Here is a 22798-nt window from a genome sequence, read left to right as displayed (position 1 = left end):
ATAGGGAAAATGCAGTTCTGGTAGAGAAATTCCACCATACAAGTAAACAATAGAGTATCTATTATTATTAAATCATTCATAAAAATCACCATTTGAAATCACCACTTCAGAATGTTCCTGTAGCAAGGAGGTGTGGCCTCACTCAGGGACCAACATGGAGGGAACACCGCAAGCTGCCGGGTGGGCGGAGCCAGGAGGACCACACCCTGCATAGCAGAAGGGTGGGACAGGAAGGGGAAGTATAAAAGGCCAGCTCAGTTAGGGATAGAGCTGCTGAGGGAGACAGATGTATCTTTACTACTGCTGGAGTGGGATGCTGAGGAGAATTGCGGCTGCCGTGAGGGCTTACATGAGCTTCCTGATGCTGAGGAGCTGCTACCGCTACCCTTGATGGTATATCCCTGGGAGATGGAGGACAACCCCTGAGAGCAGGTATGCCCAAGGGGGTGAGAAGAAGTCCAGGGAAACTAGACAACAGTCTGATTAAGAGCTGGCCTGGTACAAGGACAGGTGGATCCCTGTTGACCCAGTGGCAGGCCACTCTGCCATTGTTAAGGCCCTGGGCTATTACATGGAGTTGGCTAGGCCTGTGGGGGCCCTCCTGCCTGCTACCCCAAGAGTGGCAGTACTCTGCCTCCTTAGTCTAGGAGGCCTGCATCAGCCTGCAAAGTGGTGAGTTAGGATGCAAGACTCTGTGAACCCTGCCTGAGCCCCCTAGACTGTGTTTGGGTGCTGGACCCCTGCCAGAGCCCTAATGACTTGCTGCTCTACTCTGACTGAGGGCTTGGGATCATATATTGCAGGTGCTCTGCCCTAACTGCAAGTCAGAGCCCTGGTAGCTTGCTGCCCCACCCTGCTTGAAGGCTAGGTGTATGAACTACAACAGGCTTCAGAGTAGCAGCCGTGTTAGTCTGTCTTTGCAAAAAGAAAAGGAGTACTTGTGGCACCTTAGAGACTAACCAATTTATTTGAGCATGAGCTTTCGTGAGCTACAGCTCACTTCATCGGATGCATCCGATGAAGTGAGCTGTGAGCTGTAGCTCACGAAAGCTCATGCTCAAATAAATTGGTTAGTCTCTAAGGTGCCACAAGTCCTCCTTTTCTTTGAACTATGACAGCTCTTCCTGACTGCAGGCCAGAGCCCTGACTGTTCACTACCCTGTCCTGCCTGGGGGCTGGGCTTATAAATTTGTACTGCTCTGTCCTGACAGCAGGCTGGAGCCCAGACTGTTTGCAGCCCTACCCTGCTTGAAGGCGGGGCCCATCAAGTACTGCTGATTTCCACCTGTCTTTGTTTTGAGCGTACTCTGGCAGACCAAACTGTGAGGAGGTGTGACCTCCCTGAGAGGTGGATGTGGAGGGATAGCCGTGACCACCTACAGTCCCTCATTCCATATCTCACAGATTTCTTCCCAGTTGATTTGTGGGGGGGGGGGGGGGAGGATATGAAACACTGTGTGGTGAATAAAATGTAGTATTTGGAAGTGGTGAGCACTTGGTAATTCTAATCAGGCTATAGTGGAAGGGAATGACTAACTAGACAACAGATACATTCTGAATGTTAATATAATTACTGTATACTACTGTGTTTGTTTAAAGAGCGGATATGGAAAAAATCAAAGTACTGGACAACTAAAGCTGAGACATGACTTAGGCTTCTAAATTCTGATTTAGAATTAGACCATTAAGTCTTTAAAATCTTTGAAAAATCCATATTCTATTGATTCTGGGAATGTTAGTAATAGTATTAAGACAGACTCTGCAAGATACTAGAGAAATCTATTGTCCATCAACATTTTGAAAAGAACTTCAAAGGGTATCAACTGAGAATGGAAAATACAGTACATTTTATAGAATTAAATGCTTCTGACAATTCATGGCTTCAGAAGCTGTCCATAAAATCTTTAGTCCCTTTATTCCTTCCAAGGTCACTAAAATTAATCAGAAGAATACTAAATCTTAACATATGGGATTGGTACATAATTCTTGATATGTTTACAAAGGACCTGATTCTAGATTGCCTTACTCCTTTGTAGTAATCTACATCTGTGCAAAGTGGTTGTAAAATGGTACAATCCATATAAGCAAATGGGAAGTTCAGCTCTGGGTGTTTTACAGCCTCTTTCCACAGATGTAAACTACCACACAGGGTGCAAAGCCTGGAGCATCAGGCCTGTCACTGCAGTTGGGAATTAAGATATTGGTGTGTTCTTCTACAAGGATATCTATCTAATCTAATTTTTAATTCCTTGATAATGCAAGTAGATCACAACTAAAAGTCAGGCTATTTGTGACTGAATCCTGTCAGAAGACTGAAGACTTGTTGTCTTCAAAGTTTCTTTTAAAACTCATTGACAGTAAAACTTATTTTTAAATTTGAAAAGTCCTATGTTGTAAATAAAGTCTTTTTTTCCACAAGCTATTTTGTAAAGGAACAGCTGCCTTCCACCCAGCTCTGCTGCCCCATGCCCTCTCCTTCCCAGTGACAGGACATGTCACGCTGCTAGTGGCTAGGTCCTTCTGTGACTGCTGAGATACGCATCTACACTCGTTTAACTCCTGGCCAGATTGCTATATGGAAGTCCAGTGATCTGCAGGCAACAGACCCTGCTCCCTCATTTTCTTTTTTCAGCTGTTGCACTTTGTCTAAGGGTAATAGTCTCAAAAGCACCTAAGTGACTTGGTAACCTACATCCCTGTAAGACTTGGACTCCTAAGAGTCTAAACCCCCTTTTCAAAAATGAATGAGGCACTTGAGTCTTTAGAAACTTTGGCAAATCTTAGTTTGTGAGCTCTCTGGCATCATTACTATCAGGGTGTGTGTTTGTACGCTGCCTAGAGCAAGGGGCCCTACTTGAATACTTGGTACATCTGCTATAGAAATAACACTACCCCAGAGAGTGGTTTGTCACCTGATTTTGATGTGAGTGAGCCAAACCGAACCCTTTCTGTATCGGGCCCCATGGGGGAGGTGGCATTTTCCCTACTCTTCCACAAAGGCAGGAAAAGATCTGTCCAGGCAAGTGCCCTCTGTCATTTTACAATGTAAAGACTCAGTCTTCAAACACTGATTAAGACACTTTAGAAATAATGCTGTTTTGGTTGTTCTAATAAACTCTCTCTTAGAACATTTTCCACAACCTCTTACGTGGATTGTGCTCCAGCTTAAAAAAAAAGCACATACAGCCTCATACCTTTCATGTGTACCATCAGTAGGGATGCTTAAAATCCCAAGAAGATAAAATAAATACTGTAGGTGATTTCCCTTACCACCTCCCATCATAATATGGTAAGAAACTAAAATATCCTCAGCAGAGGTTTTGGTGGTGGTGGTTTTTGTTTTGTTTTTTAAACATCATTACAGTAGTTAGTGCAGTTTTACCCAAGACCATATTCTGTTTGAAATGAATCCAGGAGACTTTACTACAGGGCGTAACACAGTGCCAAAGCATTTTACATTTCAGCTCAAGAGCAGTGCTCCATTAACAATCCTCAGGTTTCAGAGCAACAGCCGTGTTAGTCTGTATTCGCAAAAAGAAAAGGAGTACTTGTGGCACCTTAAATTGGTTAGTCCCTAAGGTGCCACAAGTACTCCTTTTCTATTAACAATCCTGTCACAGTTGCTGGAAATGGGAGAATACTTCCTATCAGCACTTCCAGCATCTACAGCCAGGTAGTCACATATTGATTTCATTAATTAGTCTTTATCAGCTCTCCCTTTAAAGTAGATTACTGTGTCACAAAAAAACCCTTGGCTGCCTGCTGAGATAAACAAACTTTTTAAGAGAAAAAGAAAATATTTCAGTAAATTGCCAAGTTTTTTAAATGGATCCCTTTATTCATCAATCTCACAGAGTGTTCTATCAGCTACCTGGTATACTGCTGCAGTACCTTGCATGTTTCCATTCCCTCACAATCCTAAATACACCCAGGCTGTTTTCATTTCACCACACAGACCTTTTATTCTATAGTTCTTTTACAAACAGAACAAGACACAGGCATTTTGCAGCAAGTGCTTTCCACATAGGTCACCCTTAAAGCTCCTCCCAATTGTATTAATATCCTAGAAATTACTACTCAAGTGCTCATAATCCCCCATCAGAAAGTGTTTAATTGCTCCCACCTGAGCCTGCAGCCTTTTCTGTGCTGCAGTAATGTCGGGGATCACCGGGTGCTATACCTAGTACTCTGCACAATCCTCCAACCTAATCTGTTTTTGAAGTTTTTTTTCTTGAATTGCAACTTTTAGGTCTGTAATCAAGTGACCAAAGAGATTGAGGTGTTCTCCGACTGGTTTTTGAATGCTATAATTCTTGACGTCTGATTTGTGTCCATTTATTCTCTTATGTAGAGACTGTCCAGTTTGACCAATGTACATGGCAGAGGGGCATTGCTGGCACATGATAGCATATATCACATTGGTAGATGTGCAGGTGAACGAGCCTCTGATAGTGTGGCTGATGTGATTAGGCCCTTTGATGGTGTCCCCAGAATAGATATGTGGACACAGTTGGCAACGGTCTTTGTTGCAAGGATAGGTTCCTGGGTTAGTGGTTCTGTTGTGTGGTGGATACCATTAACTTAGGCTTGAATAAAGACCGGGACTGGATGGGTCATTACACAAAGTAAAACTATTTCCCCATGTTTATTCCACCCCCTCACCCCCACTGTTCCTCAAACGTTCTTGTCACCTGCTAGAAATGGCCCACCTTGATTATCATAGAATATCAGGGTTGGAAGGGACCCCAGAAGGTCATCTAGTCCAACCCCCTGCTCAAAGCAGGACCAATTCCCAGTTAAATCATCCCAGCCAGGGCTTTGTCAAGCCTGACCTTAAAAACCTCTAAGGAAGGAGATTCTACCACCTCCCTAGGTAACGCATTCCAGTGTTTCACCACCCTCTTAGTGAAAAAGTTTTTCCTAATATCCAATCTAAACCTCCCCCACTGCAACTTGAGACCATTACTCCTCGTTCTGTCATCTGCTACCATTGAGAACAGTCTAGAGCCATCCTCTTTGGAACCCCCTTTCAGGTAGTTGAAAGCAGCTATCAAATCCTCCCTCATTCTTCTCTTCTGCAGACTAAACAATCCCAGCTCCCTCAGCCTCTCCTCATAACTCATGTGTTCCAGACCCCTAATCATTTTTGTTGCCCTTCGCTGGACTCTCTCCAATTTATCCACATCCTTCTTGTAGTGTGGGGCCCAAAACTGGACACAGTACTCCAGATGAGGCCTCACCAATGTCTAATAGAGGGGAATGATCACGTCCCTCAATCTGCTCGCTATGCCCCTACTTATACATCCCAAAATGCCATTGGCCTTCTTGGCAACAAGGGCACACTGCTGACTCATATCCAGCTTCTCATCCACTGTCACCCCTAGGTCCTTTTCCGCAGAACTGCTGCCTAGCCATTCGGCCCCTAGTCTGTAGCGGTGCATTGGATTCTTCCGTCCTAAGTGCAGGACCATCAGCAAATTTGCTGAGAGTGCAATCTACACCATCCTCCAGATCATTTATGAAGATATTGAACAAAACCGGCCCCAGGACCGACCCCTGGGGCACTCCACTTGACACCGGCTGCCAACTAGACATGGAGCCATTGATCACCACCCGTTGAGCCCGACAATCTAGCCAGCTTTCTACCCACCTTATAGTGCATTCATCCAGCCCATACTTCCTTAACTTGCTGACAAGAATACTGTGGGAGACCGTGTCAAAAGCTTTGCTAAAGTCAAGAAACAATACATCCACTGCTTTCCCTTCATCCACAGAACCAGTAATCTCATCATAAAAGGCGATTAGATTAGTCAGGCATGACCTTCCCTTGGTGAATCCATGCTGGCTGTTCCTGATCACTTTCCTCTCATGCAAGTGCTTCAGGATTGATTCTTTGAGGACCTGCTCCATGATTTTTCCAGGGACTGAGGTGAGGCTGACTGGCCTGTAGTTCCCAGGATCCTCCTTCTTCCCTTTTTTAAAGATTGGCACTACATTAGCCTTTTTCCAGTCATCCGGGACTTCCCCCGTTCACCACGAGTTTTCAAAGATAATGGCCAATGGCTCTGCAATCACAGCCGCCAATTCCTTCAGCACTCTCGGATGCAACTCGTCCAGCCCCATGGACTTGTGCACGTCCAGCTTTTCTAAATAGTCCCTAACCACCTCTATCTCCACAGAGGACTGGCCATCTCTTCCCCATTTTGTGATGCCCAGCGCAGCAGTCTGGGAGCTGACCTTGTTAGTGAAGACAGAGGCAAAAAAAAGCATTGAGTACATTAGCTTTTTCCACATCCTCTGTCACTAGGTTGCCTCCCTCATTCAGTAAGGGGCCCACACTTTCCTTGGCTTTTTTCTTGTTGCCAACATACCTGAAGAAACCCTTCTTGTTACTCTTGACATCTCTTGCTAGCTGCAGCTCCAGGTGCGATTTGGCCCTCCTGATATCATTCCTACATGCCCGAGCAATATTTTTATACTCTTCCCTGGTCATATGTCCAACCTTCCGCTTCTTGTAAGCTTCTTTTTTATGTTTAAGATCCGCTAGGATTTCACCATTAAGCCAAGCTGGTCGCCTGCCATATTTACTATTCTTTCGACTCATCGGGATGGTTTGTCCCTGTAACCTCAACAGGGATTCCTTGAAATACAGCCAGCTCTCCTGGACTCCTTTCCCCTTCATGTTCACTACAAAAGGTTTCCTCCCCTGCCCCCCCTCACTCTCCTGCTGGTAATAGCTCACCTTAAGTGATCACTCTCGTTACAGTGTGTATGGTAACGCCCATTGTTTCATGTTCTCTGTGTATAAATCTCCCCACTTGTATTTTCCACTGAATGCATCTGATGAAGTGAGCTGTAGCTCACGAAAGCTTATGCTCAGATAAATTGGTTAGTCTCTAAGATGCCACAAGTCCTCCTTTTCTTTTTGCAAATACAGACTAACACGGCTGCTACTCTGAAATCTGATATGTCAGTTACTCTACCGGTACAAAATCTTAATGGCCTTTGAGACAATTTCTGTCCCAGAAATGCTAAGTTATGTCTTTGTAGTGTCAGATAAAAAGGAAAGATGCAGAAATTTGCCTTGCAGCAGTACAATAAGGACTCCTAGTATCAAAGCTAGGTTGTTAATATAAGCTACGATGTAGTGCAATCATGAAATCCATCAAGAGGACTCTGATCCTAAAAGCTAGGTTGAAGACTGATTCTTATTGATACGCTGACTATACATAAAACCCCTGTGCTGCTGAAATAAAAAATGGACTGAACCATTCTGATGTTATCCCAGGGATGCTCCATGTAAATTGCACACCGATGTGCATCTGTTTTTAAGTTGCTTGTGTGCCTTGAGGAGTAACCACTTTAGCCACTGATTCTGCTAGAAGTGTATATCCGTGAGGCAGCTTCAGTATATGGTTGATGGATAAATAAAGGGTCTGAGCAGCCCATTTTACACGAGCCGGGCCAACCTGCTCATACAAGTGAAGGCGATGATCAGGGCCAACATTTTGTTGTTTGGGCCTGATTCTCCACTGCCTTGAACCTCATATAGTCCCTTATCCTGTACGCTGTGGGTGTAAAACTTTACCAGAGCACTCTACTCTTACATCAGAGGTAGGATTTTACACCTATTTTGTCTGTGCATAAATGATTACGTGAGGTGCAAACCAGTGAAGAATCTGGCCTTGAAGCTTTTGCTCTGCTTACCCTGAAAGAGGGCTTGCTTCTATTTTCTATAGCTGACCCTTAAAATACTAATTACAGTAACACATCTTTCATTTTTGTTAACGATACATTGTAAATTGCTGGAAACTGGACTGGGGTATGTCTACACTATGAAACGACTCCGATTTTACAGAAGTGGATTTTTGGGGTACAGATTGTATAAAGTCAAATGCATTGTCCATGCTAAGCACATTAATTCGGCAGCGTGCGTCCACAGTACCATGGCAAGTGTCAACATTCCAAGCAGTGTACTGTGGGTAGCTATCCCACAGTTCCTGCAGTCCCCACTGCCCATTGGAATTATGGGCTGAGCTCCCAAAGCCTGATTGGCCAAAAATTTGTCATGGGTGATTATGGGTAAATGTCTTCAGTCAACGCTCCCTCCCTCTGAAAGCAATGGCAGACAATCATTTCACTCCCTTTTCCCTGGATTGCCCAAGCAGACGCCATAGCACAGCAAGCATGTAGCCCATTCAGCTCACTGCAGCAGTTATGACCATTGTAAATACCTCCCGCATTATCATGCAGAACCTGAAAAACCAGGCAAAGAAGTGATGGCAGCGCAGTAACAAGAGTGATGAGGACATGGACACCGATTTCTCTAAAACTGCAGTCCCCAGCAATTTGGAGATCATGGTGTTAATGGGGCAGGCTCATGCCATGGAACACCAATTCTGTGCTTGTTTCCCAGGCCCAGAGTGGTGGGACCGCATAGTGTTGCAGGTTTGCGATGATTCCCAGTGGCTCCAAAACTTTTGCATGCATAAGGGCACTTTCATGGAAATTTGACTTGCTTTCCCCTGCCCTGAAGTGCAAGAATACCAAGATGAGAGCAGCCCTCACAGTTGAGAAGTGAGTGGCAATAGCCCTGGGGAAGCTTGCAATGCCAGACAGCTACCAGTCAGTCGGTAATCAATTTGGAGTGGGCAAATCTACTGTGGGGGCTGCTGTGATGCAAGTAATCAACGCAATCATTGAGCTGCTGCTATAAAGATAGTGACTCTGGGAAATGTGCAGGTCATAGTAGATGGCTTTGCTGCAGTGGGATTCCCTAACTGGTGGGGTATAGATGGAACGCATATCCCTATCTTGGGACCGGACCACCAGGGCAGCCAGTACATAAACTGCAAGGGGTACTTTTCAATAGTGCTGCAAGCACTGGTGGATCACAAGGGATGTTTCACCAACATCAGTGTGGCATGGCCAGGAAAGGTTCATGATCCTCACATCTTCAGGAACTCAGGTCTGTTTAACGGCTGCAGGAAGGGATTTACTTCCCAGACCAGAAAATAACTGTTGGGGATGTTGAAATGCCTATAGTTATCCTTGGGGACCCAGCCTACCCTTTAATGCCCTGGCTCATGAAGCCGTACACAGGCACCCTGGACAGTAGTAAGGAGCTGTTCAACTACAGGCTGAGCAAGTGCAAAATGGCAGTAGAGTGCTTTTGGACATTTAAAGGGTTGCTGGCACAGTTTACTGAGCGAGTTTACTGACTCACTCAGACCTCAACGAAACCAATATTCCCATTGTTATTCCTGCTTGCTGTGTGCTCCACAATCTCAGAGTAAGGGGGAGACATTTATGGCAGGGTGGGAGGTTGAGGCAAATCACCTGGCTGCTGAATATGCACAGCCAGACACCAGGGCGATTAGAAGAGCACAGCAGGAAGCGCTGCACATCAGAGAAGCTTTGAAAACCAGTTTCATGGCTGGCCAGGGTACCGTGTGACACTTCTGTTTCTCCTTGATGAAAATCTGCCCCCTTGGTTGACTCTAATTCCCTCTAAGCCGCCTGCCCGCCCCCCTTTGATCACAGCTTGTTTGCAAAGGAAGTAGTTACTATCGTTTAAAAAAACATGTATTCTTTAATAATGGATTATAAAAATAGGGAGAACTCACAAGGTAGCCCGGGTGGGGTGTGGTAGGAGGGAAGGAAAAGGCCACTTCAAAACTTGTTGAATGACAGTCTTCTGTTGCTTGGGCTGTCCACTGGGATGGAGTGGTTGGGTGCCCGGAGCCTCCCCCCCACCCCCAAGTTCTTGGGCATCTGGGTGAGGAGGCTATGGAACTTGGAGGAGGGAAGGCGGTTAAACGGACTGCAGCGACAGTCTGATCCTACTGCCATTCCTGAACCTCCACTAGATGCTGGAGTGTGTCAGTTTGATCCCGCAGTAGCCCCGGCGTTGCATCCTGCCTCCGGTCTGATCCTCCTGCCGCCACCTCTCATCTCGATTGTCCCTCCTTTCCTCGTGTTCGTTGGCCGCTTTCCTGTACTGTGCTATTGTGTCCCTCCACACATTCTGCTGAGCTCTGCACGGAGAATTTCTTTTCAGCCACAGGCAAACAACCCAGTAGGAACGGCCACCTCTGAATGTCCCCTTAACTAAATTTCCCTATTTCAACCAGGTTACCATGAACAATCTCACTCTCCTGAGGATAACAGAGAAATAAAGAACAGATGTTGCTTGAATGCCAGCAAACACCGGGACCATATGCTGCTGGGCTTTGTCATGCAATGATACCAGATTATTTGCTACTAGCGTGGCGTGGGAAAGTGTCCTACCAAAGAGGACAGAATAAGGCTGCTCTCCCCAGAAACCTTCTGCAAAGGCTTTTAGAGTACCTCCAGGAGAACTTCATGGAGATGTCCCTAGAGGATTTCTGCTCCATCCCCAGACACGTTAACAGACTTTTCCAGTAGCTGTACTGGCCATGAATGCATCCCAAGTCCTCAGGGCAAATTAATCATTCAACGCCTGCTTTTAAAACATGTACCTTTTTAAATACAATACACTCACCAGAGGTCCCTTCTCCAGCTTGTTTGGGTTGAGAGGGTATTTCAGTCAGGGTGCTTAAAAAGATCCTGGCTGTCAGGGAGAACGGTGTGCTGTGTGCTCTCCTCAAGCTCGTCGTCCTCATGTTCCCTGTCCACAAAATCCTCAGGCATGGCTGAGTACCCCATCATCAGAGTCCACGGACAGAGGTGGGGTAGTGGTGGTGGGGGGGCCCCCCCCCAAGAATTGCATGCAGCTCAGTGTAGAAGTGGCATGTCTGGGGCTCTGTCCCAGAGCATCCGTTTGATTCTTTGGTTTTCTGGTACGCTTTTCTGAGCTTTTTAAGTTTCACACGGCATTGTGTTGCGTCCCTGCTCTGGCCTCTGTCCATCATGGCCTTGGAGATTTTTTTGAAATGTTTTGGCATTTCAACTTTGGAATGTAGTTCTGATAGTACGGATTTGTCTTCCCCATACAGCAATCGGATCCAGTACCTCCTGTTTGGTCCATGCTGGAGCTCTTTTTCAATTCTGGAACTGCATGGCTACCTGTGCTGATGAGCTCACCTGGCCAAACAGGAAATGAGATTCAAAAGTTCCCGGGGCTTTTCCTGTACACCGGGCCAGTGCATCCAAGTTCAGAGTGCCATCCAGAGTGGTCACAATGGTGCACTGTGGATAGCTCCCGGAGGTCAATACCGTCGAATTGCATCCACGCTAACCCTAATTCGAAACGGCGATGTCTATTTCAGTGCTAATCCCCTTATCGGGGAAGAGTACAGAAATCAATTTTAAGAGCTCTTTATGCTGACAAAAATGGCTTCATTGGGTGGACGAGTGCAGGGTTAATTCAATTTAACGCTACTAAATTTGACAAACTCATAGTGTAGACCAGGCCAAGGAGGCATAACATGCCCCTACTCCAGCGTAAATAAGAATTTTTGACTTGCACTGCCATCTATTGTCACAACGTGCACATTTTATCTGCATCTCTATTATGTGCCTGTGTGGCTTTTTTATTCCTGTATTAAACATCCCCCTTGAAAGGAGTTTGTAATATGGGCCATTCACTTAAAAGTTCAATGAGCCTGGTGACAGACCATTTTAATCAATAAATTCTCTAGCTGATTTAGAACACTGTGAATTATCGCAAGAACGGATTTCATTGCACACATTTGTAATGATGGCAATAAGCCAAATTCATTTTTGGTGTTACTCTATTGACATCCATGCAATTTACTCTAGGGATGAATTTGATTCAGTGTCTTTAACCAAGCCTTAAGGCTCTGAATCCTCAAAATAAATGAGGCAGGGTAAGGGGATTTTTTTTGCTTAATTAGAACCCAATGAGTTAAATTAGCCTGTGCCACTTTCCCTTAAATCTATGCGAATAAAGTCCTGGTTCAGAAGCTGACAGAAAAGCAGGAAATCTATTGCTAATAGGTGGTTGTTTTCTACCCGGAGGGGTGATTTCTGCTTGTGCGTGCATGAGAACCTTATAGTAACCAGTGCATACATGATAAAGGATGGAAAAGTGGCAAAGTAACATCTTTGATTACAAACAGTATAAAAATAAAACAATGACCTATGGCTGTGAGAGAGGATGGTCAGGTATACAAGGCACTAGACTTATACTAAGGAGAGCTGGGTTCAATTTCTGCCTCTACACTGCCTTCCTGTATAATCTTGGTCAAATCACTCAATCTCTTTGCACCCCCATTCTCTATATATACAATGGGGATACTCCTCATGTTCTCATTCTTTCTGTCTTGCTGATTTCGATCGCAAGCTCTTCAAGGAAGAGGCCCCCTCGTACATACATGAAGTCAAGCACCTCACGCAATGGGGCCTTAGTCCTCATTGGGACCTCTAGATACTACAGCAGTACTAATAATAATAATAGCTTGACTGTTTTGTTTAGTAAATCAAAGCCTCCTGAAAACACAGTACATGTAAAGTACAAAATTCCTCAATCCCCAGACAGCACAACTAGTGGGGTTGTGCACTGCGCAGGGCATGGCCTTCCAGCTTGTCCATATGCAGTAAGTTTTGCAGGGCTGGGCAGGCAGCGAGGTGGGGCTTGTAGATCTACCAGCCATTGTCTGAACTAGGCAGGAGCATCAGGAACATTTTGCCAAATGTGACTTATTCAGATTTCTTGTGAGGAAAGTGGCTGTCATCCCATGTCCCGAATTCCTGAAACCTCTGTATTTACATTGCAGTAGCACAATCTCAACTCTGAAGCAGTGTCCTACCACAGCCCATTGGAGTACCCACACATTATAGTCCAGGTGATAAATTAATGGGACGCTTATTTGCATGCTGATTCCGTTCTGTCCTGTTAGCAAGAACAGAGGAAGTGTTCTCCACTCCTAGCATATTTTATTCCCTCAGTTTGTTTTCTTGAAGAGTGAAATAGAATTTTGTACTGTTTTCAGCTTTTAAGAGGCTGTATACCCCACTTGTGAGCCCAAGATCCCAAATGAAAATATTTGTCCCTCGTCACTTTGATTGGGGACAGGGGGGAATTCATTCTGCAGATCATGAAAACTTTACATGAAAAATAAGAAGAAATTTAGGAAGGCAACTAAAGGGAAGCCACTAGCTTGAGGGTGATGGTAGAAGCATGAAGTTAAGTAGAAGAGACTAATGACAGTGAGGATTCGCTCCTGCATTCCTTCTTCAGCCAGGTCCCGCAACCAAATCAAGTGAACAAGGGAGCTGAGTGCATAAGGACCACAAGATCAAATCCTTAGTTAACCTATAGCATTTATGGAACACATGGACATTCAAAAATACAGGATGGGGAACATATCAAGACAGGTAATTTAAGATAGCGTCAGTGCAGAAATTACTATACAATAAACTCTACATTTTATGGGGGACAGATCTGATTTGAAATTGGTACCACTTAAGGGAAATAAAAATGAAATGTAGCTCCGCCATACAAAAAGGCACTATAATACCGATGCCTCGTTTAAATTAAAATGAAGAAAGCATTATGTGGCTTTTTCAACACAAGCGCCCCTTAGTGGTAACATACAGAAACATTCCACCATGGTTTACTGTAGGTTCGTTTTTAATGATAAAAAAATCACATTCTGAAGTCTTTGCTCGGTCAAAAATGCCCAATGACTAATATTCAAGTTTAGCCTGTGTAAGGATTTCTTGATTTGGGCTCATGCACACGCGTACGCACACACACACATTCATGTTTAAAATCAGTCAAATGATGTCCAAGAATTGAATTGTTCAATAAAATAGTGAACCCATCTGAAATAGGCTAAAAACAATTTACACAAAGAATACTTAATGACATTCAGAAGTATCTAGATAAGATTTACTGGACTTTCAAGAAATCAAGATTTATATATGTGCATCTGAGTTTTAAAACTTCACTCATCACCATGTCAGCTAAGTTATATCCCTTTTGTAACCTTGGTAAACAGAGAAGTGCAGCTAAAGAAACTACATTTAGAAGACTAAATAAATACCACCGTCAGTGATCAGTGTATTTCAGCATCAATAGAAGGAGCATGTCCTGTGATACACTGAAAACCTAAACTTGAGAGTGCTTGTCTTTAGAAAAGAGTGCTCAAGAGTATATACATTCTTCTATATAGCATCCCTTAGGGTCCCAGTAATATTATCCAAAGTAGTCTCTAAAATTAGACAGTTTTGCATACTCAAGTTTGAGTAATTATGCACATACAATTTTGTGTGGATGTGGAAGATTGCAGCCACAAGTCAGCACATAAAACTGTGCCTTCAACTTTAAAAGCTGGGTCCTCTGGGCCTTTGAAAATTTGGCCCTAGACGTTTGTTCGCCTGAACAACTGTTCTAAGGGGCCAAGTTTTCAGATAATGGCACACCAGAATTGTACAATCATCAGTTGCACATCCAAAAATTTGCACATGCAAACACACACAGATGCCTCTTTTGTGAGTGCAACAGGTATGGGTTTTTTGTTTGCAGCTAAAGTTTATGCACCATTTAAAAGTGCTGTCCTAGAAGTCTGAATGATTTAAGTGGGTTTACTCCCCAAATGTTAAGGCTCTAGAAGCTTCCTGCTGTTCTTTATGTAGGTCTCTTGCCCTGTTTTTCAGAGCCTCTGCCTTGGCATCATTCTTATCAATTCCATCTCCTAGTTTGTACATTCGACTGGCATTGGCACATGCCCACACATGACCCATGTCACATGCTTTCAAAGAGTACTTCAAAGCTAGGTTCATGTCCTTTGGTATCCCAGGTGCTCCTTGAAGATATATCGCACTAAGATTGAAGCAACTAGGAGCAAAACTGCCATCACATGCTTTACTGTAGTAGTCCCTGGCAAGGACTGGGTCAGGTTTGTCGTCATTTACTTGCCCATCGTGAGCTAAAAGTCCAACGTTGTGGCAAGCATTTATTGATTTCTTCCCACCTTTCTCACAAGACTTCAGAAAACAGTTGTAGGCAGCTTTCAAATCTTGGGTGAGTCCACCTGCAGCCCCCCCAAAAACACAATCAAATACTAGTTTGTGTGAAGAACGTACTATAATTGTGAGGTAGTGAGAAGAACATTTTCTTTCACAAATTTTTGAATACTATTTTGGAAGAATATAACTCAATACAAAGAGAGTTGTAAATGTGGACTACTCTTCAGAGAGTCAAGACCTAGTCTACATTAAACACTATTTGCCAGTATAGCTATACCAGCAAACCCTCCTAGTGTAGATGCAGCTTTTTCCAGCAAAAGGCCTCTGTTGTTGTGATAGTTTATACTCTTTCCCTGAAAGAAATGAGGTATACCAGCCAAAGCATTGTTTGTCAGTATAACTATCTACACTAAATGAAGGAGAAATGTAACCAAATTTATTCTTTCCATATATAGCCAAACCACGTTTATCTAAAGACAACATAATTTAAACAAAATGGGTTTCAGGTAAAAGGAAGACTTAGCCTAAGCATTTGATACAAGGCAGAAAATACGACCATGGTTGACTATAATAGATAAAAAATATATATAAAAATAAAATGGAAGACACCCCTCTTCAGCAAACTAATATTTTTATGTATAAAAATTTAAATCCTCCAACTCCTCCTGTTTTGTAGCCAATTGGTATTAGCATAAATAATTCCAACTATTCCTTAAGGCCTCATCCCGCTCTACTCAAGTCAACTACAGCAGCATAGGACGCTTAATTTCTCAACAAAATGAGTTTCAAGCATATCTCCAAATAATATACACAAAGGAAATGTATACAACTCTCAAAGAGACTATTTGGTTATTTGGAAGAGTAACCAAAACTTGATCTACAGGAAAAATGTTTTCTTTCTTAGAATTCCTAATACAAGATTTCCCCTGCAGTGATAACTGGAGATGTGAGCCATTGAAACAAACTGTAAACCGGTTTCAGAGTAGCAGCCGTGTTAGTCTGTATTCACAAAAAGAAAAGGAGTACTTGTGGCACTTTAGAGACTAACCAATTTATTTGAGCATAAGCTTTTGTGAGCTACAGCTCCGATGAAGTGAGCTGTAGCTCACAAAAGCTTATGCTCAAATAAATTGGTTAGTCTAAGGTGCCACAAGTACTCCTTTTCTTTTTGCAAAACTGTAAGCCCAGTATTGAAGTGGTTTCCAGCATACCCAGGGGTTGCAGCAGCACCCCTAGGTCCAGCACCTATCCCTGAGTTGGCTGGCACAAGCTAGCCACAGGTTTTTCTTTGCTGTGTAGACATACCTTGAGCTTGAGTCAAGACAGAACCCAGAGTTCAAGTTCTATTGCTTTGCAGTGTAGATGCAGCCCCACTGTGCTCATGATCTGGGAGTCTGGCAAAAGCATCCCACAATGTCACAGGCAGATTTTCTTTGTTCTCTGGACAGCCAAGTTTTCCCACACTGCACTATGAACAAAGGGCTACAGCAGCCATATTTTTTGGGGGGAATACTAGGAAGTCTGGAATATCGGTCGCTAGTCTCAGGCCTACACAATTCAGTGCAGATGCTAGAGCCCCAGGTTGGGACCCAGGGTTCAACAATTCCGAACATGAGGGTTACAGACAAGTGTTGACATTCAAGCCTGAGGTTAACAAACCCAGGGTCTCCTAACCTGAGTTCTACTAACCTTCAGCTTACTTTGCGGTGTAGACATATCTAGACAGGCCACCAAAAACATGAACAGCAATGAGAATGACAAGAAATCTGTGCCTCCTAGCATTGAAAGGTTAACACCTAATAAAATGTTAGCTAGAAATCCTGAAGCACCTTGTCACAAGAAGAGAACTAGCTCACAAGAACAGCCTCAACACCAGTGGGGGCTGGGCTCCAATGGGTGCAAAAGGGGCAGGCCTGGGGGGCTAGCCTCCCCAAGCCAGGGGTTCACCCACTGCTCATGCTCAACACTACCCTTTCTTCCAACAGGCAGAAGGCAGGACAGGACCAATAGCTATTTCTCACCTTTCCCAGTTGCATAATAAGCTCCAAGTTTATAGCAGCTCTCACTGTTCTGATTCTTTTCACAGTTTTCTTTTAGCACCTTGGCAGCTGCTTCGAAGTCCTTCTTCACCCCCTCCAAATAATCAGCCAATCGATGGCAACCTGCGAGGAAGACAGGGATTAAACGGTTTACAAACTAGGCTCAGGCTAGGCCATTTGGGTGTTTCACCACAACACAAGAAGGGAAGACGATGGGTCTTTCTAATTTAGCTTGCTTATCCATTTTTAGTCTCATCTTTCTATACTACAAACCCACTGGAAGCTTTAACGTCAGCTCTGAATTCTCCCCCCCCCCATCCCAGTTTCGCCTGTGCAGGGCTGCACCCCGGGGCCTACGCTGCAGGCGCGGACTAACACCAAACACCCTGGCAGCGCTGCTTTGCAAGAGAAACCTCGCAGCTCCCTTTCTGCAAGTAGGGCTGGCTTAAAAGACAGCACCAGGCCCCCGAGCTCCAGGCTCTTCCCAGAGCGGTGGGGCCGAGTGACCTTGGAAGCATCTCGCCACTCGTGCATGAAGGCAGCGGCTAGGAGAGGCCGGGGACCAGGCGCGCCGCCCGCACCCGGGACCAGGCGCGCTGCCCGGGGGCCAGGTGCAGCCTGCAGCCGGGCGCTGCGCCGCGTTGTCCAGTTACCGTCCGGATCGCCCTCCTTGTAGCACTGGTAGCTGTACTCGATGCCCAGGTTCTCCAGGTAGCCCTTCACCTCCTCCTCGTCCTCCAGGTTGACCAGCCCGGCCATCGCCCTTCCACGGGAGGGGCGCCGGGAGAACCGCACCCGGGGCCCCGCTGCAAGGTGACTCGGCCGCCAGCGGAAGCGCCTGTCCCCTCCTGCAGGGCCCGCCCGCACCCGGAAGGGAATAGGTACCGCACACGGCCAGTGGGCGGAGCAGAGCGTCGAAGAATCGGTGCGCGGCGTCAGCCCATTTGCAGAAGCGGAGCGGGCGGGCGGGCGAGGAACGTAGAAGCTGTGGTTGGACCAGCCGCTCCTGGATGGTACCCCTTGCAGGCTACCCCCCCCCTCCCCCCGGCCAGGCCCCAGGGCAGGAGGGCAAGCCAGGGACACGGAGCTCTAGCAGCGGGGCTTTCTAAGCTATTCTCTTTCGCTCTCCTTTTGTCTGATCACTTTCACTTTTTCTCTAAACCTTTTTTTCCCATTCCACCCCTTCTGAAACCAGCCTTGGATCATTTTATTGCTTTAGATGCATCCAGTAAGTTGGCTCAGTAGGTTATGCCTTCTGGTGCTCTTTGCCCAAGAGTCACTGAATTGATCTTACTGAATTACACCTCCGAATATACTTACAGCACAATAATATTTTGCACCCAAAGTTACCCAGGCACTTTACAAATGTTAACTAGTTTTTGAGGTATATTTATATGAAAATGGGGAATATTTCCATTGAAAAGCAAAAGGGCTTGTTTTACTTTCTATTCTCCTGCTTCTTTCTCTTTCTACTTCTCCTGTTTCTTTGGGTAAAATCTATTTTTGAGATACTGTGCTTGCTCTGAGCTGCTTCAACATGACAGTCTCAACAAAATAAGGGGCCAGCTGCACAAGGAAAATGACCCAAACATCTCGTGTTGCTGGCAACCATTTTGAGCAATAGGTCACTTTCCTGGTGCAGTTAAGCCCTTACTTTGTTGAGAATGAGCTCACTTTCTCTTCAACCAGCTTTGAAAATGGCCTAACTACTAGTAGCTGAAACAAACTGTTTACCTGACCTAAAGAAGAGGTCTGTGTAGCTTGAAAACTTGTCCCTTGTAACAACAGAGGTTGGTCCAATAAAATATATTACCTCACCTACCTTGTCTCTCTAATATCCTGGGACCAACATGGCTTTACAACACTGTTACAAAAGGATGAGAGACGCCTGTTGCACCATGGCTCCAGGTCACTTCCCATACTGATATTGACAATGTTTTGGGCATTGCCAAACCCAAATGTTCACTGGTGAGTCAGCCTGCCTCCCCTCCCCAATAAAAAGAGATTGGTTTACAAATTATGAGATTTAAAAAATAATAAATTTGGATTTTGGTTTTTTTGCCTTCTGGGTTTTGAGCCTACAGAGATCATGTTTTCAAGTTGTTCTTTACAGCTATAAGGGCTAGAAACTTAGTTTAAAAAAAATTAAAGCTGAGAATGTTGTGTAATTATGTGATTCCAGGAGCTGGGGCTTTAAGAAAAACATCAAATGTCATGACTTGTGATAAAATGGTGAGTTGGCAACACTTTTTTTTTGTCTATCTGGACTAACAGCTACATAGTGTTCAACACCATTTTAAGGGGAGAAGGGGGTGTTGATAACTACTGTCAGCAACTGTTCATTTTCCAAGTATAGACAAATCTTTAATGCCATCTGAACAACTGCGAATCCTAAATCGTTGGGGGCCCAGGGGCTGCATTGACTGACAAATTGGAAATACAGGGAGTGCGTGAGAAAATAATAATGAATTGGGAAGGGTCTGCAGACAGTTGGAATTGATCTTGAAAAATCCAAAGTAATGTGTCCCAGAATCATGCCCTGCTAGTGTGGGATCTAGAAAAAGAGGACTGAGGAACAACAACAACAAAAATTAATGAAGTAATTTTTTTGTTAAAATATCAGTTATAAAATTCAGTAACACACGCATACAAAAAGGACATGCCTGAAAGAGACACAAACTTATGGAGGCATCAGCTGTCGGTCTCTAGGTATGGTTAAATTTTGCACTTAAAGCAGGGAATGTTCCTATGTCTCGTATGCAGAATATGACACATCCTCCCCAATATTTCAGCACTTTACTCTGAGTACAAACTGAATTTCCTGAAAAATTACAAGTAACTAAATAATTTGAGATTAAATCAATTTTAAAATAGGTCTTTTTAAAATTGTTTGGCAAATTATCTGGCTCTTCCCCCCCCCCCCCATGATCTCAGTAACATTAAAAAATGCAAATTCGTCAAACTTTCTGTATAGATAAAACTCAACCCTTGTACTACATATGAAAAAAATAGGTTGTATGTTAACAGTTATGATTATTTTAGCATTATGATAAGTCTTTAATTACATGATCACATAGTATTTGTCCATTATCTGTAATGTTACATAAACACATTGGTTAAGGTTGAGGTTGTTACATATTGATTAAAATTTGTTTTGCATTTCAATAAATACGTGGTCACAGTTAAGGCACCGAAGGACAATTTTAGCATACTACTTGAGAAATTAAGTACATTCTCTACTAAATAGGTAAATGTGATAATATCCATTACTTAATTCCTTAGAATTCTTTTTTCAAATGACTAATTACATTGATGTGAAAAACCTTAACATTTAAAGAATTAAATGTGTTTGTAAGCAACCTTAACTATAACAGAATTTTTTTGTTTAAATGATACAGAGATTAATTTGGATGCTGTGTTAATATTTGTTTTATTTTTGTATCTGTATTTTAGTTACTGACATCTGTCCTGTTAAGAAAAGAGTGGAGCATGTATCACAGGGTTTGTTTGAAAAAGACTGAGAATAGATTGTGGGAGATGTTGCATGCCTGTATAGAGTGGAAGACTCTGCCTTTGTAAGCTCTAAACAGGTCAGAATGTAATTTCATAATTTTTTCTCTCCAGAAACTCTTCTCTCTTGAGGTGTAACATTAGTATTAGAGGACTGGATGCCTCAGGATATCTAATGAGCTTAAGAGCTCTTTACATGCAGGACACCAGTCTGAATCTAGCACAATTTGGTAGGAATTAGCAGTTGTTTTCATCTAATGGATGTTTGGTGGCCAATGCAATGAGATGAGCTTGGTGGATCTCTGTCTTCTAGCACAATTTGCACTAGCTGGCAGACTCAGCAGAGAGGCCAAGAACTTTATGGCTCACAAGAACTGAATTGCCTGTTATCCCTAGCAAAAACGTGCCCCCAATCAAAATTGAGGCATGCTGATATTTCAGTATGTGCGGAAACCTTGCCTTGCTGCTCTGTAGATAAACAGGTTTCAGAGTAGCATCCGTGTTAGTCTGTATTCGCAAAAAAGAAAAGGAGTACTTGTAGCACCTTAGAGACTAACAAATTTATTTGAGCATAAGCTTTCGTGAGCTGCAGCATCCGATGAAGTGAGCTGTAGCTCACGAAAGCTTATGCTCAAATAAGTTTGTTAGTTTCTTAGGTGCCACAAGTACTCCTTTTCTTTTTGTAGATAAACAGAGGGCTTCATTCACTAGAGCGGCATAAGCTCTAAATCCAGATTTTTTTTATAAAGTTGGAGTTTATGGTAACAAGTAGATTAGTTTTGAATACACAAACTGGATCATTAAATTATTTGAATTTAATTTTGCACCTGGAGCTGCAAAATACTTGGCAGCTATGTACCCCCGCCTTAATCTGAAAATCATGAAACTGATTGGCTAACACTGAGGAACGGAGATGCAGTGAAGCAATAGAATGATTATGAAGGTAGGAAAGCCATGTGAGGCTCACTGATCTTTTGCAGCTTCCTATGGAAAAGGACAGGTTCTCCCCTCCCCCTTCTTCATAGAAGAGAAAAGACTAGAGGTCTAAAGTGGAAGGATTCATGGAGCTCTTGATCCTGAAAAACAGGAGAAAGTGTTACAAGTTTATTATTAGTTACTTTATTATTTATTACAAGAGAAAGGAATTTGTACACAGTAGTTGCATAAGTAACAAAAATAGACTTAAAATCTATAGACTAAAAATAGATAAAATCTCATTTAATAAATAAATTAAAACAGAAATTAGCTTAGATAGTTTAGGGGAATAAATAGCATGACTTACTATGGAATACCATGACTTTTATCAGGAAATTGGGAGTCAAAATTCTTGGTTCTATTCCTGGCTTCACCATATGATCCTGGGCACTCCAGACAACTTCCATGTCTCAATGTCGTCCTTTCAAATACTTATTTGTTAATACTTATTTACCATCTTTACACTGGTGGTGTGATAACTAACAATTTAATGGTCCTTTTTTATAGTCTCTACATAAGCAAAAATTCTATTGGCTTCAGTTAGGATTTTGCCTGCATAAGGACTGCATTGTGGAGGCCAATTGTAAATTTGACATTCTCTAATGAAAGGAAGTATAAATTAATTTAGAAATTTGGGTCTTCTGATTTATTATTTGTTTTTCTGGTTTAGGAATAAATACTGTTCATGTGGCTGTACCTGGAGTAGTCAAGAAGCTTAAATTCAAGCTCTTTATGTTTTCATTTTAGCTGCTTAGGGTGGTATTGTTACACTTTACATTGTGTAAACTGAAATAACTGAGACTGGTGTACTCTGTGCTGACAAGAAATTGTAGTGTACGTCCATGGGAGAGAAGTGTTCACTACCACCTACAACTATGGTCCAAATCTGCTCCCTTTAAAGTCAATTGCAAAGCCCTCATTGACTTCAGTGGAAGTAGGATGAGGCCTTTTACACTAGAGACTTGAAATTACTTTGTGCTGGAGCCTCTGCACAAATACCTGTTCCTGAACTTGATCAGTGACCAGTTCTACCATCAGCAATGCAGAACTGAGAATTTTGTATATCACTTAACGAGATAATTGATTATTTTAATTCTTGGTTTCTTTTTAATAAAACATGCTTACCTGGTCCTTGTCATCCCCATTCCATTTACATGTGTGGTTGTGGGGGATTACTGTTTGAGTTATACCAGTGCACAGGGTCACCCCATAGCTTCTACACACCACTTAATATCACCAGGGGTTCAATAGATGTTAATAAAATAAAATCAGTAATGACACTCAAAGTCCTCCCCAGGGGAAACAGGAAACAATGGTAAGATGGACAGAAAAAGGAGCTCAGTGCACTCCACAAC

At 43.4% G+C, this 22798-nt stretch overlaps 2 protein-coding genes across 3 annotated transcripts in view; one reads left to right on the top strand and one right to left on the bottom strand.

The window, feature by feature from the left end:
- Nucleotides 1-13561: 13561 nt before the first annotated feature.
- On the bottom strand, nt 13562-17838 carry COA7 (cytochrome c oxidase assembly factor 7). The gene is made up of 3 exons (XM_048862380.2): nt 17612-17838; nt 16941-17081; nt 13562-14984 (listed from the first exon to the last, which is right to left on the bottom strand). The coding sequence occupies exons 1-3, from the start codon at nt 17715-17717 to the stop codon at nt 14536-14538; spliced, it is 696 nt and encodes a 231-aa protein (XP_048718337.2). The 5' UTR covers nt 17718-17838; the 3' UTR covers nt 13562-14535.
- Nucleotides 17839-17909: 71 nt separating this feature from the next.
- The window catches only part of LOC125640985 (protein zyg-11 homolog B), a 47016-nt gene continuing 42127 nt past the window's right edge, over nt 17910-22798 (top strand). Inside the window, exons 1-3 of one of the 2 annotated variants that reach the window (XM_048860232.2) lie at nt 17910-17971; nt 19141-19190; nt 20412-20548. The gene's annotated coding sequence lies outside the window, so the exon portion shown is untranslated. Of the gene's footprint in view, nt 17972-19140; nt 19191-20333; nt 20549-22798 lie in introns of those variants that run through there. The other variant, XM_075131841.1, reaches the window with a different exon arrangement.

The sequence above is a fragment of the Caretta caretta genome, chromosome 8 (genome assembly GCF_965140235.1).
Source record: "Caretta caretta isolate rCarCar2 chromosome 8, rCarCar1.hap1, whole genome shotgun sequence".
In the NCBI taxonomy this organism is placed as follows: Eukaryota; Metazoa; Chordata; order Testudines; family Cheloniidae; genus Caretta; species Caretta caretta.
Note: the sequence above shows the minus strand (reverse complement) of the source record. Positions and strands in the feature narration are given on the sequence as shown.

Coding starts and splice junctions, on each gene's coding strand:
- COA7 (XM_048862380.2), bottom strand. CDS start 17,717: ATGGCCGGGCTGGTCAACCTGGAGGACGAGGAGGAGGTGAAGGGCTAC. Junction 17,082..17,611: donor CAAGGAGGGCGATCCGGACG/GTAACTGGACAA, acceptor TCTTCCTCGCAG/GTTGCCATCGATTGGCTGAT. Junction 14,985..16,940: donor TTATTATGCAACTGGGAAAG/GTGAGAAATAGC, acceptor GGGGGGCTGCAG/GTGGACTCACCCAAGATTTG.